At 39.2% G+C, this 16,262-nt stretch overlaps 2 protein-coding genes across 4 annotated transcripts; one reads left to right on the forward strand and one right to left on the reverse strand.

Annotated features, from left to right (window-relative positions):
* Positions 1–7,767: 7,767 nt before the first annotated feature.
* Positions 7,768–10,645, forward strand: LOC101295692. 2 transcript variants are annotated; one of them, XM_004293899.1, is made up of 2 exons: positions 7,768–8,553; positions 10,292–10,603. In XM_004293899.1, exon 1 carries the CDS (start codon positions 7,930–7,932, stop codon positions 8,491–8,493), a length of 564 nt encoding a protein of 187 aa, XP_004293947.1. In that variant the 5' UTR covers positions 7,768–7,929; the 3' UTR covers positions 8,494–8,553; positions 10,292–10,603. The 2 variants fall into 2 exon arrangements, with proteins under 2 accessions (XP_004293947.1, XP_004293946.1); XM_004293898.1 differs by having other exon boundaries at positions 7,773–8,527; positions 10,292–10,645.
* Positions 10,646–12,143: 1,498 nt separating this feature from the next.
* Positions 12,144–15,462, reverse strand: LOC101295202. Of its 2 annotated transcripts, XM_004293897.1 has the most exons (2): positions 14,400–15,462; positions 12,144–12,517 (listed from the first exon to the last, which is right to left on the reverse strand). In XM_004293897.1, exons 1-2 carry the CDS (start codon positions 15,316–15,318, stop codon positions 12,504–12,506), a joined length of 933 nt encoding a protein of 310 aa, XP_004293945.1. In that variant the 5' UTR covers positions 15,319–15,462; the 3' UTR covers positions 12,144–12,503. The 2 variants fall into 2 exon arrangements, with proteins under 2 accessions (XP_004293945.1, XP_004293944.1); XM_004293896.1 differs by lacking the exon at positions 12,144–12,517 and having other exon boundaries at positions 14,247–15,462.
* Between the last annotated feature and the right edge of the window lie 800 nt (positions 15,463–16,262).

Raw genomic sequence — 16,262 nt, forward strand, 5'->3', positions numbered from 1 at the left:
CGAAGCCGTTCCAAAGAGGACGTCCGCACAGCCCTTAAAGTGCGGACGTCCCTCCGTTCTCCACTTTACGGCTCCGACGACGGCGCGCCTCCACCCTAGCGGCCTCCAGCAGCGTCCCCAATCACTTTCCCTCCCCGGCAAGTCCACCGAATTCCAGTTTTCTGACGAGATCGACTTTGTTTGAAGTTTTTGGTGATCTCGCCGGAAAACTGGAATTCGGCAGACTCGCCGGGAAAGGAAAGTGATCGAGGACGCTGCTGGAGTGATAGGAGCACATAGTGCTACGTTTATAATGTATTTCCGACCCTATTTAGCCATGTAATTCTTTTAACAATATTCATATTAACTAAGTTTGTGTTTTTAGGTCATAAATAAAGCCGAGGAGCCCAAAAGAGACAAAAGAGGATAAATCTTGAAGGAAAAAAAATTCATGTTGTGCAAGGAAAGAAATCAGAAAATCTGTTAGAAATTATCAGTCAAATTCGACAGAAGATTGTGATTAGCTCACAACGATCCAAGAGATGTGCCATATATCAATGGAAAGCTACAAGAGTCTACTTTCCAGAACTTTTTACAGATTGTCAATACCTATTTTGGAGAAGAAGTTATGATCATTTGAGTGGTCGAATGTCAGTCTGCCCGGATTTCTAATTTGGACCAAAACTTATATTTTGAGGCTCAGACCACATTGGCAAGCCCATGGACGAGTTTTGAGGGTTTCATAACCCTAATCACAGCTAGAAAAGAAGGAGAGGACGTGAAGATTAGAGGAGGCCGACGATCTCACATCATCAGAACCTCTATAGTTACAGACTCGCACAAGGAAGTCGTCAAGCCATCATTGATCTCTCCATCATCTACGGTTTACTTTTCTTTTGGCATCTTTTATTCTCCTTGTGTGATTTTGCAGCAATGTGTAGCTGAATTCTCTTAGTTAGAGGCAAGGTTTGAAGCCTCAAGAATGTTTTAGATATTGTTTTGAACTTTGGTTTCGAATTATTGAGTCTTTCAAATTGTTTATTTGGTTTTGGTTTATGGAGAACTCTTGCTTGTTTATGTTCATGTATACGCAACATAGAATATTATGAACTTGTGAGTGGGGCTAGAATTATGTTGTTTAATCTCCTTAACGGTTAATACGGCTTAATTCAAAGTAGTAAAACCTATAGGACAATAGTGAAACCAAATAAAAAGGATTGCATGCTAGGTAAACGTTCCACACTAGTTTTGCATACTTGTTCAATTAAACTTTCATTGATCTTAATGCTTAGAATAATTTGTTGATAGGATAGTATCTATACCTTGATCGGTTATTCTAAAGACTTAGTAATGGTGCATTCATCTTGCTTAAGTATTCAAGGGAAATAATAAAGACTTACGCAGTGCGTTCACGATTTGTTCTTGATTGATACCGATTTGCGACTTAATGATTGAAGTTTTGGTTGTTAACATGTCTTGAAACATAATTGGTGGTGGATTTCCAAGTCTCTAACGTCTCATCCATCTGATCTTTTCTTATTTATTTTGTTTTTTATTTTCTCTTGTTTATAATCACAAAACCCCATATATCTAGTACTATCATCTTTTGTTTTCTCTTGTTTTGTAATTAAAGTAAATTGTAAAGGTACCCTCAATCCTCGATTTTTATAACGATACTTTTATTTGCTATATACTATACACACAAAATTGTTTTTAATTGAAACGCCCGGTTTCGGTCGCTATCATGGAGTCCACTGGGGTGAAAGCGCGGCATCGTCGGCGCCAAACGGTGGAGAACAGAGGGATGTCTGTACTTTAAGGCCGGTGCGGACGTGCGCCTCTGATCGAGCATGTGTGTGTGTATATATATATCTATACGAAAACGATGTGGAGCGCACGTCCGTAGTGCGCACGAAACTCCGTTCGCCACCGTCCGGCGCCGTCCGGCGCAGACGACGGCGTGCCTCCACCCCAGCGGACTCCAGCAACGTCCCCGATCATTTTTCCTCTCCGGCGATCCCCGGCGAGGCGGCCGAATTCCAGTTTTCGGCGAGATCGACTTTATTTGAAGTTTTGGGTGATCTCGCTGGAAAACTAGAATTCGGCGGACACGCCGGGGAGGGAAAGTGATCGGGAACGCTGCTGGAGTCCGCTGGGGTGGAGGCGCGCCGTTGTCTGCGCCTGACGATGGCCAACGGAGCTCCGTGCGCACTTACACACGTGTGCTTCATATCCGGCCTCACTATATATATATATATATAGTAACTTTCAATTACATAATTTCCATCAATTTACCATTTGATTAGCGTTTTGTTTTTTGCACCATACATACGCACGCACTGCTTAATACTTACCATCTTTTTCATCATTTAGATTATTCTAATTGAGGGTACAAAGAACAGTTAAGTTTAGACATATGAAGTCCAACTGATGTGGGAAGCGTGAACACGATAGTAGGCGGCTCTGTTAAGTGTCGAAAGCCATATGAGGATAAGTTAGAATCCACTAGCCATTACGGTAGAGCCACAAGAAATATAGAAAACTTATCTAATATTAGGGTTTTTATTGATATGAAAGATGTCTCAAATACGTAGATTGATGGTGCTTATATAGGCATCCAAACCTAATACAATCACAATCATAATCAAACAATTATTCTTAAGAATCCAAATTTAAAAGGAAATAAATAACCTAAAATAATAGAATCCTAAAACAAAAATACTACTAGCCTAAAATTACTAAAACACAAATATGATAATTAAGACTAAATCTGCTAGCTTCAAATCTCGTCCTACATCACACTCCTCCACTTGAAAAGAACTCGACCTCGAGTTCCTCTTGGATACAACTCGATCATAGGAATAAAACTTGATAAGCCATCAAATCCATATTCTTGAATACCCATCATCTCATCTTTTTTCTTTTTCTTTTTTCATATTGAATTGATGAGGTTAACCAAGGGCAAACCCCTGGGCATGTTCCTCTTCAATTTTTGGATAGATACTCCAAAACCAGCGTCAAGGAGGTTCATGAACTAATAAGGTTAACTCAGGACAAATCCCTTGGTATGTTCCTCTTCAATTTTTGGATAGATATCCTACGACCAGCGTCGTTGAGGTTGACGGTGTGAACTACTCCCATGGACCATCGTCTGCTAAGAAGCGGGTGAATCCCGCTCTGATACCAAATGATGCGGGAAGCGTGAACATGATAGTAGGCGGTTTCGTCAAGCATTGAAAGTCATATGGGGATAAGTTAGAATCCACTAGCAATTACGGCAGAGCCACAAGAAATATAGAGAACTTCTCTAATATTAGGGTTTTTATTTATATGAAAGATGTCTCAAATACATAGAATGATAGTGCTTATATAGGTATCCAAACCTAATACACTCACAATCATAATATAACAATTATTCTTAAGAATCCAAATTTAAAAGCTAAAATTACTAAAACACAAATCAGATAATTAAGACTAAATCTTCTGGCTTCAAATCTCGTCCTACATCACCAACTAATCTCATTATGTACGTTTTCCCCTTTTTTTTGTTAAGTGAAGTTATTAAATTAACTAGCTAACCCATATAGTTCCATTCAATCCCGCTAATTTCATGATAATTTATACTTTAAAACTATTACAACAAATGTGAGTTTGAACTCAGACATAGGGTTGAGCATAAAGCCTGTGACTGAAAAACAAACCGGTAAACCGACCTGAACCGGCCAGGCCGGGCTTTTTTTTGAATTTGCTTTAGGAAAAGTCAGTTTGGGTCGGTCCCAATACTATATTGGGTCGGGCCCGGTTCCTAATATTATTAACTTTTTATGACCCGAAAGCCCCGACATCAATTTCTTACTTTCATAAATCAACTCAGATGCACTCAGTTTTCTTTCTAATTTCAAACATAAACGCTCAACCCTTGTCTCCTACCAAAAAAACCCTCAGCCTTCATCGTTAGTCAGTTTCCCACTTTGCCAAATCGACTCAAGCACTCAACCCCCAAACCCTCATCTTCTTCAATTTGGCTCAAGCACTCAATCGACTCAGTTTCCCACTCTCCCGATTCATCTTCATCTTCTCAATCCCACCCTTAAACCCTCCATTCTTGTTGATCCATGCAATTCACAATCGCCCCTCATAATCCTACCCATAGTCCTATAGCCACAAAATCTAACCTTTTCATGAGCAGTATTAGGCAAAATCAAGGTTTGCAGTGACAAACCAAAACCCTCGCTGCCGCCTACCCCGACGCCGACCACCAAGTCGTTGTCTAGCGCAACCTCCATCGATCAAATCCTAAAACTGATATTTGTCGAGTTGTCGAAAATCGTCAACTATAGTCCATATATATGTGAGTCGTTTCTTCGTTCTGAATTTGAACTTTGAATTAATTGGACCAACTAATTTGGATTTTGAAAGAGAAACTAAAGGAGTTGTTTCTGATTGATTGTGTCAATGTGAGCTTCAGTTTTATGATATGGTTGTGAAGGACGGAAGGCCTGAATGACGGGCCAATTTTTGGCCGGTCCGAACTTTGGCCGGTCCTGGAAATGTTCAGGTGGAAGCCCGGTCCGATGACAGTTCTATTGGTCCAGTCCTGGTCCCGCTAAATTTGTGACCCGTCTCGGCCGTGCCCAACCCCTATTCGGACATTATAATTATCAACATCTCAATTTGTATTTCCTTCACTTCTCGTGTACATACACACACTGTACGAACGTCAATTGATCGTTTCAAAGGGGATCGAGAGAGAAATAGTGTGCAACTGTAGTAGTGGTGATACTTCTTTATAAGCGAACACGCGGTCCCATTGTCCACGTTGGGAGGTGGAATAATAAACACAAATGTGTACCTAGTTGTCCCACACAAGATCTTCTCATTATTTGAGGATCATATTTATCAGAACGTCTGTTCTTCCACGAAATCATATATATGCCCTAAGCATTCGTATTCTACTTTACATTATGCATGATTAATCATTATTTACTAATTAAATCCGGTGTCAAATCGTAACATCATCGTTCAAAAATGGTTCTGTATATGAAATACCTTGTATAGTGTACACACAACAATGTGTTCAAGGAATTATTTTCGAAGTAGTGAATTGCTATCCAGAGCACATTTAATTAGGACTTAATTTGAGAAGTGTTAGTATTAAGTTCGTAATTCATAGATATGATTCCTTGTTAGTGTAAGGCTCCCGTACACTATAATCTTATCATCGTTCTCTTCCTGTTGATCAAATATATATAGGCCGGTTGTATGTATAGAAAAGATTACGGCAATCAATTAAGCACTATAGTATCTTTATACAGAAGGAAGGATTAAGGTCCCATGAATTGGACCTACGCTCTGCTATTCTGAGCGCACTGAAGAACTGAACTGATAGAAGTGGAACACTGGAAATATATATTTATGCTAGAGCGAGCAAAATGATTTGGAAGGGCGTGTAACTTGTCAATAAGGGGACCTGGTCGATCGAACACCATATCTATAAAGAGATACAATCATCGATCCAAACTACAACTACTGTTTGCATGTAAAACTGTGTGGTTAATTGGTTGCCGAGAAAGTTTAAGTTGTTTGCCGGCCTTTAGTACTACTACTGCTACCACTACTACTCCACCACCCACCATCTTAATCGGCAAAAAGCTGAAAAGCTGCACTGTATATAAAGGTTTTGATCGATTCATGTCAAAACCAGGAACGAAAAGAAAAGAAATCGATCACCAGAAAAGGGTAATCAGCTTAATTAGCTAGGGCACGCCGTAATTGGAAGCCATGTTTTCTTATTGTTCATGACTTCATGTATTGTGTACCCAACTAATTACCTTACCATCAGGACTTGATCGATCCAAGTGATCGAGGTTCAGATGTTTTAGATTCTCAGAATGTTCTAACCTCTCTTATTCGAATTTGTTTTTTGAACGACTGGGAAGCAACATTCGTAATTATTGCATCATGAACATAAACGAAGGGTTCGGACCCATCTCCCTCTCAAAGATGTCTCCACGTTTTAAGTCATACTCCTCGTTTCGATGTCTTGCATTCTTTACTTACCTTCATATCATCATCATTGCAGATGAACTGTTTCTTCCTTTTATTTCCAGTACGTACTGTTCTAAACAATTTTATGCAAGTATAATCCAAACTGCTTTCTCTAAATGTAAATTTCTACAAAATGTTAATGTGATCTGTATTTCTCTTACTTTACTAATCAATCAGAAAATTATGAACTCTTATATATATATGTAGATTAATACAAATTATATGCGTCTAATTGTGATAATATAACAAATCACTTCAACTGTTCTTCTGGTGCATGTATTACCGTGTATTAGACTTGAAAATGATTAGAATCTGATGCAAACAGATCATATAATTGCTATTTAATTACCTAGCTAGCTCACTGCATATCCACTCTAATTTCCGAGCCTAATACCAAAAATTTGGCCACTAACTTCAAGTCGTGTGTAAACTAATAAAAGTAGCCTATTAGAATTAGGGTTTGGCCAAAAGAAGAATGTGTTCTGTCGCTACACGGGTTCAACAATAACAAAAGGAAGAGTTAAATCAACTGTATACTATTTTGGATCCATGCATCCAGGGATACACTGCACTAGAACCAGAAAAAGTCTTGATGTTGATGTTCTCTTGGATTTACCCCACGATAGGATTCGACTCGATCATTTCCAAATTAAACCAGTAAAAATAAGTTATCTCCACAGATTTACTTTCCGACCGTAAAAATGCAAGATGATCATGAATCCTTGTCGTTGTTCAAAGTTCAAACACCCCCAGGAATATCTCTACGAGTTTTCTTGTGACCATTCATGTAGATCATGAAAAAGGGCGGAGAACAGAGACAGCTGCAACTAACGTTGCCCTGACTTAACAACGTAAATACACAAACTTCAACGGTAAACAAACAGTGGCAACCTTAAAATAATAATACGAGGATGTGAATTATTGGTTCTTAAAACATAAAATAAGATAGTGGGATGAATAGAAGATCATGGATAGTATTGTTAATTGGTATTATTTTCTAACATCCAGATAGAAGCTAGACTGGCTTCAGCACGTACTCTGTGCTTACCAAGTTACCAAGTGCAGTTACTATTAACTAAGGGAGGAAATAGATTCATCATAATGTTATTCTCAAAACCCTAACATATCTTGCTGTCAATATTATATAGAAATTAGAGTATCAAAATTTACACAATAATGGGTAATTAAGGAAGCCGCAAGTCATGATTTGAAGTTCTATCTTATGGGTAAGGAAACTCAAAATCATAATTGTTGTATATGTATAACTGTTCCATGCATCATGTGTCGTTTAAGTTAATATATCTAAGTGGCTAGCTAAAAGATCCCTAATTATTGATACTATGAAGTAACCGCCATGTATATCTATCCTAAATATCCTGAATGAATGAGTAAAGTTCTATGTCTTTTTCTTGTACATATGTAATTAACCTGCAGGGTCCATATATACTATGTCATGAATCATGATCATCGATCATATTCTGACTAAACTAAAGATGAAAATGAGTAATAATTGCATGGATGATAGCACAGACATAACATTATTCTTACCCATATTTTTGCTTAGATTTGTTTTGGATTATGAGTACCATACCATACATTATAATTATAAATTCCTTTAGAAACAATATAATACTACTTAGTGCTAATAGCACGACTTTAAAAATGAGAAGGATCCAGTGAGAAAGGAGAGGGATTGAGTGTTTGGGAGCCAGATAGCTAAGCTAGGGATAGAAAAAAGAGAAACACAAAGCATTTACATAGGCCCCACGACATGTCCTCTCATAGACCCAAAGATGTGATTTCAATCTTTTTTCCTTCATCACTGCACTAACCTATTCTTCTCTCACACCTCTGTCTTCTCTTTTTCTCACCTCCCTGCCGTTTCTTCATTTCTTCCCAAACATGTCTGGAGATCATAGACGAAAAGATTCCGTCGAGGCCTCCTCCTCACGATCCACTAACGCCGATCATCATCATCAGCAGCAGCAGCAACCAAACCCTCCACCGCTCAGCCGCTACGAGTCTCAGAAGCGCCGTGACTGGAACACCTTCGGTCAGTACCTCAAGAACCAGACCCCTCCAGTTCCTATGTCCCATTGCCAGTTCAACCACGTCCTCGACTTCCTTCGCTACCTCGACCAGTTTGGAAAGACCAAGGTGCACTTACACTGTTGTGTCTTTTTTGGGCAGCCTGACCCTCCTGCTCCTTGCACCTGCCCACTCAGGCAGGCTTGGGGAAGCCTCGACGCCCTGATAGGGCGCCTCAGGGCAGCATATGAGGAACATGGGGGAGCACCGGAGACCAATCCTTTCGGTAACGGAGCTATTCGGGTTTACCTGAGGGAAGTGAAGGAGTGCCAAGCTAAGGCGAGAGGGATCCCGTACAAGAAGAAAAAGAAGAGGAGGAACAATCAGCTCAAGGCGATTAGCGATGAGGCTAAGGGTTTGAAGCAAATCGCTTCTTGATTAGGTGCTTCGGGCTTCAGCAGATCGATTATTGGTAAATCTAATTTTGTTTTTACTTAGGTACTAACTATATATATAATAGTGATAATTAGTTTTCAGCTAGCTTCTGCTTTAATTTGAAATCTGAAAACAGTTCGATCATATATGGTAACTAGCTGGTTAATTATAGCAATACAGCAGCTTCATACTAACAGACAAGTTTACTCTTGAAGCAGATAATATAAATGGGTTCTCAACAAGTAGAATTGGATTTGATTTCGAACTAATTAACGGGTAAAATACAGTATCGTATCTCTCAGATTTCAATCCTCAAAACCCTAACCTATGAAACCCTAATTATCAAAATCACCAGCTACTCAATTGAACTGCAGGCATAAAAGTTTGAGTGATGGAGAACTTAATTAGTTAACTAATTTGGTGACATTTCACTTCAATATGACCTATATCTCTGGATCGATCTCAATAGTCATAAACTCTGTTTCTAGTTTTGTCCTCACAGTTAATAAATTAACCATTTTCTCATCTCTTGGTTTGTACTCTTTTCATTTGTTTTTGGTTCTTTCGTGATTCTGTTCGATTTGGTGCTCCCTAGTCGACCAAATACAGTGTGGATATACGTATAAATATAGAGATGTACGTACGTACGTTGCATGCGAGCTGTATAATCAACAAAGTAGGAACTAATAACGTACGTATCTAAATGAGACCGAGATGTTCTTATTATAAATTAACAACAGTATGATTCTAATTGTGTACAAATAGGGATCATCATGCATGCAGTGATCGATATATTATTGTACCTTTTCTAGTGGTGGAACCAAAACCATAGGGAATATGTTTAATATCTCGTTAAAGAAGCTAGGAGATATCAAAGCTGCCTTTCGTAGCTAGATTGCTTACTTAAATCACTAATGCGTCCTAATTAGTACATCTTTGCATGATAAACATTGATTTTATATATGCTAGCTAGGACTGTAAAAGGATGTTTGACTTGTATATGTTGAGATACTATTCTATTGCATTCTACACAATCAGGATTCTATGGACATTAAACAACTCAATTAGCTAGCTATTGGTTAATTAAACTTGTTGCTCATGATTTTAGTTTGGAACTGATTATACATTCTATGGTTTTCAGTACCACTACTATTTGCATAAAAATACAAAAAGGATGTGAACCTAGCTACATGACTTTTCTTGATTCAATTATATGAAATTAGCTGACATTTTTAGGTATGTTCGCATCACAGCAGATACAAATGGAGGAAATTAAGTTAAGAGAGATATATATAGAATCTCAAAATTGTGATGATTGAATTTCATAACAGACAGAAATTTAGTACAATAACTCTTCACACCTACAATGAGTCAATGGAAGTACTAATAATAACTTTCCCCTACTTTCACTATTACTCGAACCGATACCTTATTTGAATAGGAGACTTAAAATAGCCCCCAGGTATATAATTGAATGAGCAATACAACCTGTTTCTATGGACGATCATTCAACCTTTCTTGAAGAAAATAGTTGCAGCAGATAGTCGGTACTCATATTTTGCTTAAATAGGAACTCACTCTTTTTTCTTCTGTTTGTTTTCAAATTAGAATTGTCCAAGAAATTAAAGATATGGACAATTGAATGAGCATGGATGTTTAAACCAGATATAGAGTTTAGTGTCTTTGATGTTAAACAGTTTCTTGATGTTTAAACCAGATATACAGTTTAGTGTCTTTGATGTTAAAGCAATGAGAGTTGAAGACATTAACATTGTGTCATTTTTGTGTGATGTCATTGCAGGAGGGTCATTCGGACGCATGAGGTGGATATATATAGCGTGGTCGTAATCTGTATTTCTTCCTCGGAAAATGTTGAAATATGTTGCGACTTATATCAGCTAGCCTAGCTCTAAATAATCTCTACTACGTACTACAGCAAGCTAGCTAATTCAAACCCTACTTGTTTTACTTAATTTTAAAGTTTTAAGTAGTTGCATGGAGATCAATCTAGTACATGCACCTCTTGTAAGTTAATTTCGATCTAGTTACAATTTCCCAGACATGTTCTAAAGCTAGCAAACAATATGCTATATCTGTGTAGCTCTCCATATTACATCTGGCTGTTTCTCTTATCTAATGGTGTAAATCAGATTATAAATTAGCTAGCATCACTCATTAAATACTGCTCTTCTGCGCGCAATATATCTGTCTGAGAGATCTTGGTATAAAATCAAGTATATAATTCGATCTAAGTTTCTGAATATATAGTAGAAAATATGAGAAACATCAATGACAGTTATTATATATTACGCAAGTACATAATCATCTCCTTACAAATATTCAAGCCATGCATATAATTAAGGATACAAGAATTTCTGTCAATTATATATATGGAGGCTACCTGCTGGGATTTAGCATTCTGAGTTTTGCAACTTCTGTCTACACCCTGTATGGGTAATTGGCTTCAGTTGTTAGGCCATTGTTGATTGCTTTACCGGAAGGCACTATTCATTAGACCACCTTCACGGCTTCACCACCTTAATTTATCTTCGTATCCGGTTTCACAATCTACAAGCTATTGCTCTATCTGATAGTGGAATTATGTCATCCAGTTTCAAGGTGGTTGATCCCTTCTGTAGCTGCAACTGCTGAGAATGCCCCACAATACCCTCAACGTACATTGGAACAACACAAGTGGCATAAGGAAAAGAATAGTTATATCGTATCACTTATATGCATAGAATATCTGATATAAAGGCTTACCAGTCGATTGACCTGACATGCATTTCCATACTTAAATCTTGTAGCTTTTCTGGAGTAGGACAAGGATCGGATAGGCTCTAGTAGCCATTACGCGCTGCTTAAACGTACTCCTCGTTGGTTAGATATCCGAATTCGTTCAAGCTTAGTGTGCGATTTTGGTACTCCATCTGTTTGTTAAAAGCTTCTATGAATTTGAAGTTGAATCTTGAAGATCAAAAAGCGCTTGATCGGTTGATCCCCTTCGCCTTCTCTTCTGCATCCTTGTAAGCTGGTCCATGTCGAGCTGCCCACTCCTCGTGCCGCTCCAGCATGGTTTTCTCGTAAAGGGCCAAAGTGAAGAGATAGAAAGGCTAGTATCCTAATTGGTGAGAGCCATGAAAAGGTGTCATAGTACTACAGAATGTTTAGGTTGTGGTTGAACACGATGTATCATGTACACATTCAAAGGGGGCATGCGAATATCTATACACAAAAACGTGTGGCGAAATGGTTGATGGAGACTTGCGGTTATAGGTTTTGATTGGAAACGATGGTCTTGGAATCCAGATTCTAGATCAACTTCTTGTTGGAGATGAAGAGTCCTATTTTAAGACCAAGACCCAATTATTGTGTCATTGTTGGAGTTGCCCTAAGAGGTAGACGTTGCTGTGAGAATTGATCTGTAGGATTTTCACAGAGAGAGAGAGAGAGAGAGAGAGAGAGAGTGTGTGTGTGTGTGTGTTTTTCGATTCAAGGAAGTTGACAAAACTGGAGATGATTCGATTACTACATAAAGCATTTGTAACTTCTAAACACCATTGCTGGTGTAAGAGTAGGCGCAGAAATGGAAGAGAATGTACAAATCATCACAGGTTGAGTAACATCTAACAACAGGAACTAACATTGGTGATATTACTTAATAGTTTACCGACTAAATGTTAAAGTCGAACATGCTGTCCCGGATGCAATCACTTGCCTAGCCTACTCTTCTGTATTGCAATGAAACTAGATTGTGTTCTTAAATACAACTAAAAACTATTACAGCAGAAAAAGAAAATTCATTGGACCAATCTGATCGGCCAAGTACAACTGCCAAACACCCAACATGATAAGTAGATGGAACAAGAGCCAGGTTAAGAAGAACCATAGTCACTTAAGAATGCTCTGCCAGAAGCTTTCTCTAAGGCCAGTATCAGCAGGAACAATATGTACTTAATCAAGAAGATACTACAGATGCTTCGCATGTACCATTACAGCTCTCTTGCACATGGCTAGCTATATATATCTGCAAAACAGAACCATAAAACAGATCTTAAAAAATCTACAGAAAAACAGAATACAAAGGAACAGAATATGCAACTCAGGGTATAAACAAGCTAGTTCTATAGCTTAATGGAAAGTATTGTGTAAACCATAGTGCATTGCTACTCACATACATCAATCCTTAATGAGCTTCTGCATCAATCCTTATCAGTTATGACCTGATTCAACGTCAAGTCATTTCTTCAGGTCTACTAAGTACGTTCTCACTTTTACAAAATAAAAAGGATTTTTAATGAATGGATTCAAAGAAAAACTCGTGTTCTTCCATACTACAAATTTATATACTATGTCAACATCTCAACTCTACAGACTATAACATCCCATGAACAAAAAGAAAAAAACTCCTATAGAACAAATGTTAAAGAAAGTCAGAGGTGAAAAAACTTATGTTTGTTACAATAATGAATCACACTATAAAACTAAGAGGATGCAAGGGAAGCATTCCATATAAAGTACTAGACACTGTAATTAACAGGGTACATATGTTTGCTCTCACAGCACATTCTTCCAATAGAATAAGCTATATGATAAAAAAAAAAACTAAAAACTGTGAAAGGGAAATTCCATGCTAAGGTCTTTCATCCCAGATAGCGAACTGCTTTCTTGTATCATCAACATTCATCATATGATAAATATTAATGTCTCAAAGGGATAGATCATTAATACCTCACTCGATAAGTTTAAAAAACCATTTCCTAGACCTTTTTATGACCCTACTCCAAATAAAATTAACAAGAAATCATATTATCAGATCCGGGGCATAAAAAAGATTTGAACAAATTCAGATTGATTAGGATGAAAGAATAAATACGCCAAATAATAAAACAGCCAACAAGGCCATAGAACCAAGAAAGGATTTGATTTTGCATCCTGTATCTATCCAAGGAGACCCCAGAATGTATGCAAATTCCAAGCCAAATAACCAAACCAATTTACAAATTAACCTTTAATTACATATATAAAGAAAAAAACCTTTTAAAAGGAAAAACAGAGAAGGGACAACAACTTTTTCAATTTGAACAGAGCAATTTATCATAAACGCGCTCCAACTAACAAGATGAACCCAAAGACAATAAACAATAACCAAGACATTATCTGGAAACAAAAGTACCAGAAAGAGGAACGGTCAGAAAACAACAAATGAGATGATCAAATAGTCATCATGTCAAATATAACTTTTTGGATTGGTTACTAGGAAAGTTTGAGTATGCATAAGCATAAAAAAATTTCAACGTATCTGTTTTCTATTCAACAAACACTGACACTGTCCATAGGTGTTCACAATTTCATACACTGAGCATCTATTTTAGAATAGCTCCTTTACGTGGTTAGACTCTGAAAGCTAAATGTCAGATAAACAACATCACTCTCAGAACTGCATGACAACAGCCCTTGCAGCTCGTTCTGGATTTCATACTCGTAGGGTAGATATCCTTTCTAATTCCAATTTAAGTACCTAGAATTGAACAGCTATGACCTTACTGATATCCAACTATGAAACCTATTTTAGTTCCTTGAGCAGGGTAAGTCAGGTTTTCAAAATTAACAGGTGCTCTAAAACGAGACCCTTTCACAACAGTACAGAGACATCTCCTGAGATGAAGCGAGGCTGTATCCTTGAATCTGTAATAGCTGGTCAATGAACTATGTACAATTTGCCACACCACACAGTTATGTAAAGCATTGCTCAATCCACAAATGTCCAATCAATTTAAGCCAATAGATTATTCAACAAAATTAAGCATACAAGTAACATCCAACAAGACCCCGAAAAATCGATTCTCATAAGAACAAGACCAAAACAATCTATAGCATACAGAACAAAGCTGACAGATTCGGCTCACCATTAGAGCCCGGTCGCTTGCCGTGCTTGATCCGCTCCAGCTGGACCTGTGTGTCCATGAACATACTCATTCTCTGAATCTCTAAGTCCTTCGCAAACTGCATCCTCTGCTTTTCCAACTCCGTCATCTGCCTTATCTTGTCAGCCTCCACTCTCTGATACACCTCCCCAAACCTCTCTATTGCCCTCGCCAATCTCTTCAACCCTTCTCCTCCTACTCCTCCTCCGCCACCGCCACCAATCTCGCCGTCGCTGTCCCTCTCCTTCTCCACCTCCGCCTCCTCATCTCCGTCGTCGTTATCTTCCTCCTCCTCCTCGTCCTCCTCGTCCTCGTCATCATCGTCGTCATTCTCCGCCGCGGCCGCAGCAGCAACGGCGGAGTAATTCATCCTAAAGAACCCCTCGTTCAGCGCCGCCGCGGACGCCGACCGCTTCTGCGGCAGAGCGACGGCCGTGACGACCGGCCTCGCCGGAGACGGCTTCCGGTACGCCAGCGGGAGGGGAACGGCGACCGGCGGCGAGAGCGACGGCGAGGGCTTCTTGACGGTGGATCCGATCAGAGAATCAAGGCGATCGAAGAAAGGCCAGGAAGAATTGAAGCCTCCGGAGACCCTAGCCTTCTCGACCTTGTACTTCTTCTTGATGGTATCGATCCGATTCTTGCACTGCACATCGGTGCGGTGCGTCTTCTTGGTGTGGCCGTGAAGAGCGTTGACGGCGTCGGCGACCTCCTGCCAGTCTTTCTGGCGGAGATTGCCGCGGTTGAGCTCGACGTAACGGCGGCCCCAGGCGTCGATGAGAGTCGACGTGGCGTCTTCGCTCCAGCAGTCCTCGCGGACCGGCATGGGCCTAGGGTTTGAGGAGGAATTGGGGGTGGCGGTGGCGGTTGACGGCGTCAGGGATTCCGTTAGGTCGCCCATCGGGAACGGAGCTGTGTGAAAAATTGGGGGGTTTGGGATTGTGGTTTGGTTTTTGTGGGGAGAGAGAGAGAGAGAGGTGTTAAGAGAGGTCGCGTCGGTGGGAGGAGAGCGCCGGCCGAATGAGCCGCGAGTGTAGGAGGCAGATCGCCGGGATGAGCGCGTGAGTCGATGTCATTATTTGCTTAAGTGGCTTATTTTACCGACTCGGCTCGGCTCGGTCCGTTTCCCTATTACCTACCGGAATTAATGTTTTACTGTAATGTATAAAATTACACAACCAAATTTATCTTATCGTAACTTTGTAATTTAGGTGTAAAGCAAGAAAGTGTTCGTAATAGGGTGTTTTTTTTTTTATTGAAAGGAGTGTTCGTAATAGGTTTTGGAGCCAACCTAAACATCTTCATCAAGATTAATTGAATTAGATTTGAACAAATTGATTTGTGTGTGATTTGTCAGGGGTGTATTGCATCTTCCCTAGCTAGCTAGTTTTATTTCATTGTTTTCCAAATTTTAAAACCAAAATCTGTATTTGTCATTTTTATGTCATTTGTGCGTATTTATTTAATATAGCAAACTAGCTCCAAAACATCTGAAATTTTGTTGTTGTTTTGGAGTACGTGTCCACTTTGGTGAGTTCTGGAATGTATGTAGTACATCGTCACTTTGGCTGTCGGGAGTACGTGTTAAACTGCGATTGACGCGTGCAAATTAACTCTCTGTTAAGCTCCGTCGTCCTGTTAGCGCGTGAGCTGTGTGACCTCTAGTAATATTATCATCCACAATCTAACTGAATCGAGGTGGGTAACTTGATTGCTGGGTTTTTTTTTTTTTTTTTGGAACAGTAGCGAGAGCTTGAATTGGGTAATACCCAATCTTGTGTTATTGAGGGAAAAACATAAATCATTTGGGGAGAGATAGAATCGTTTGGAATTGAATTTGGGGGA

Source organism: Fragaria vesca, linkage group LG3 (assembly GCF_000184155.1).
Source record: "Fragaria vesca subsp. vesca linkage group LG3, FraVesHawaii_1.0, whole genome shotgun sequence".
NCBI lineage: Eukaryota > Viridiplantae > Streptophyta > Magnoliopsida > Rosales > Rosaceae > Fragaria > Fragaria vesca.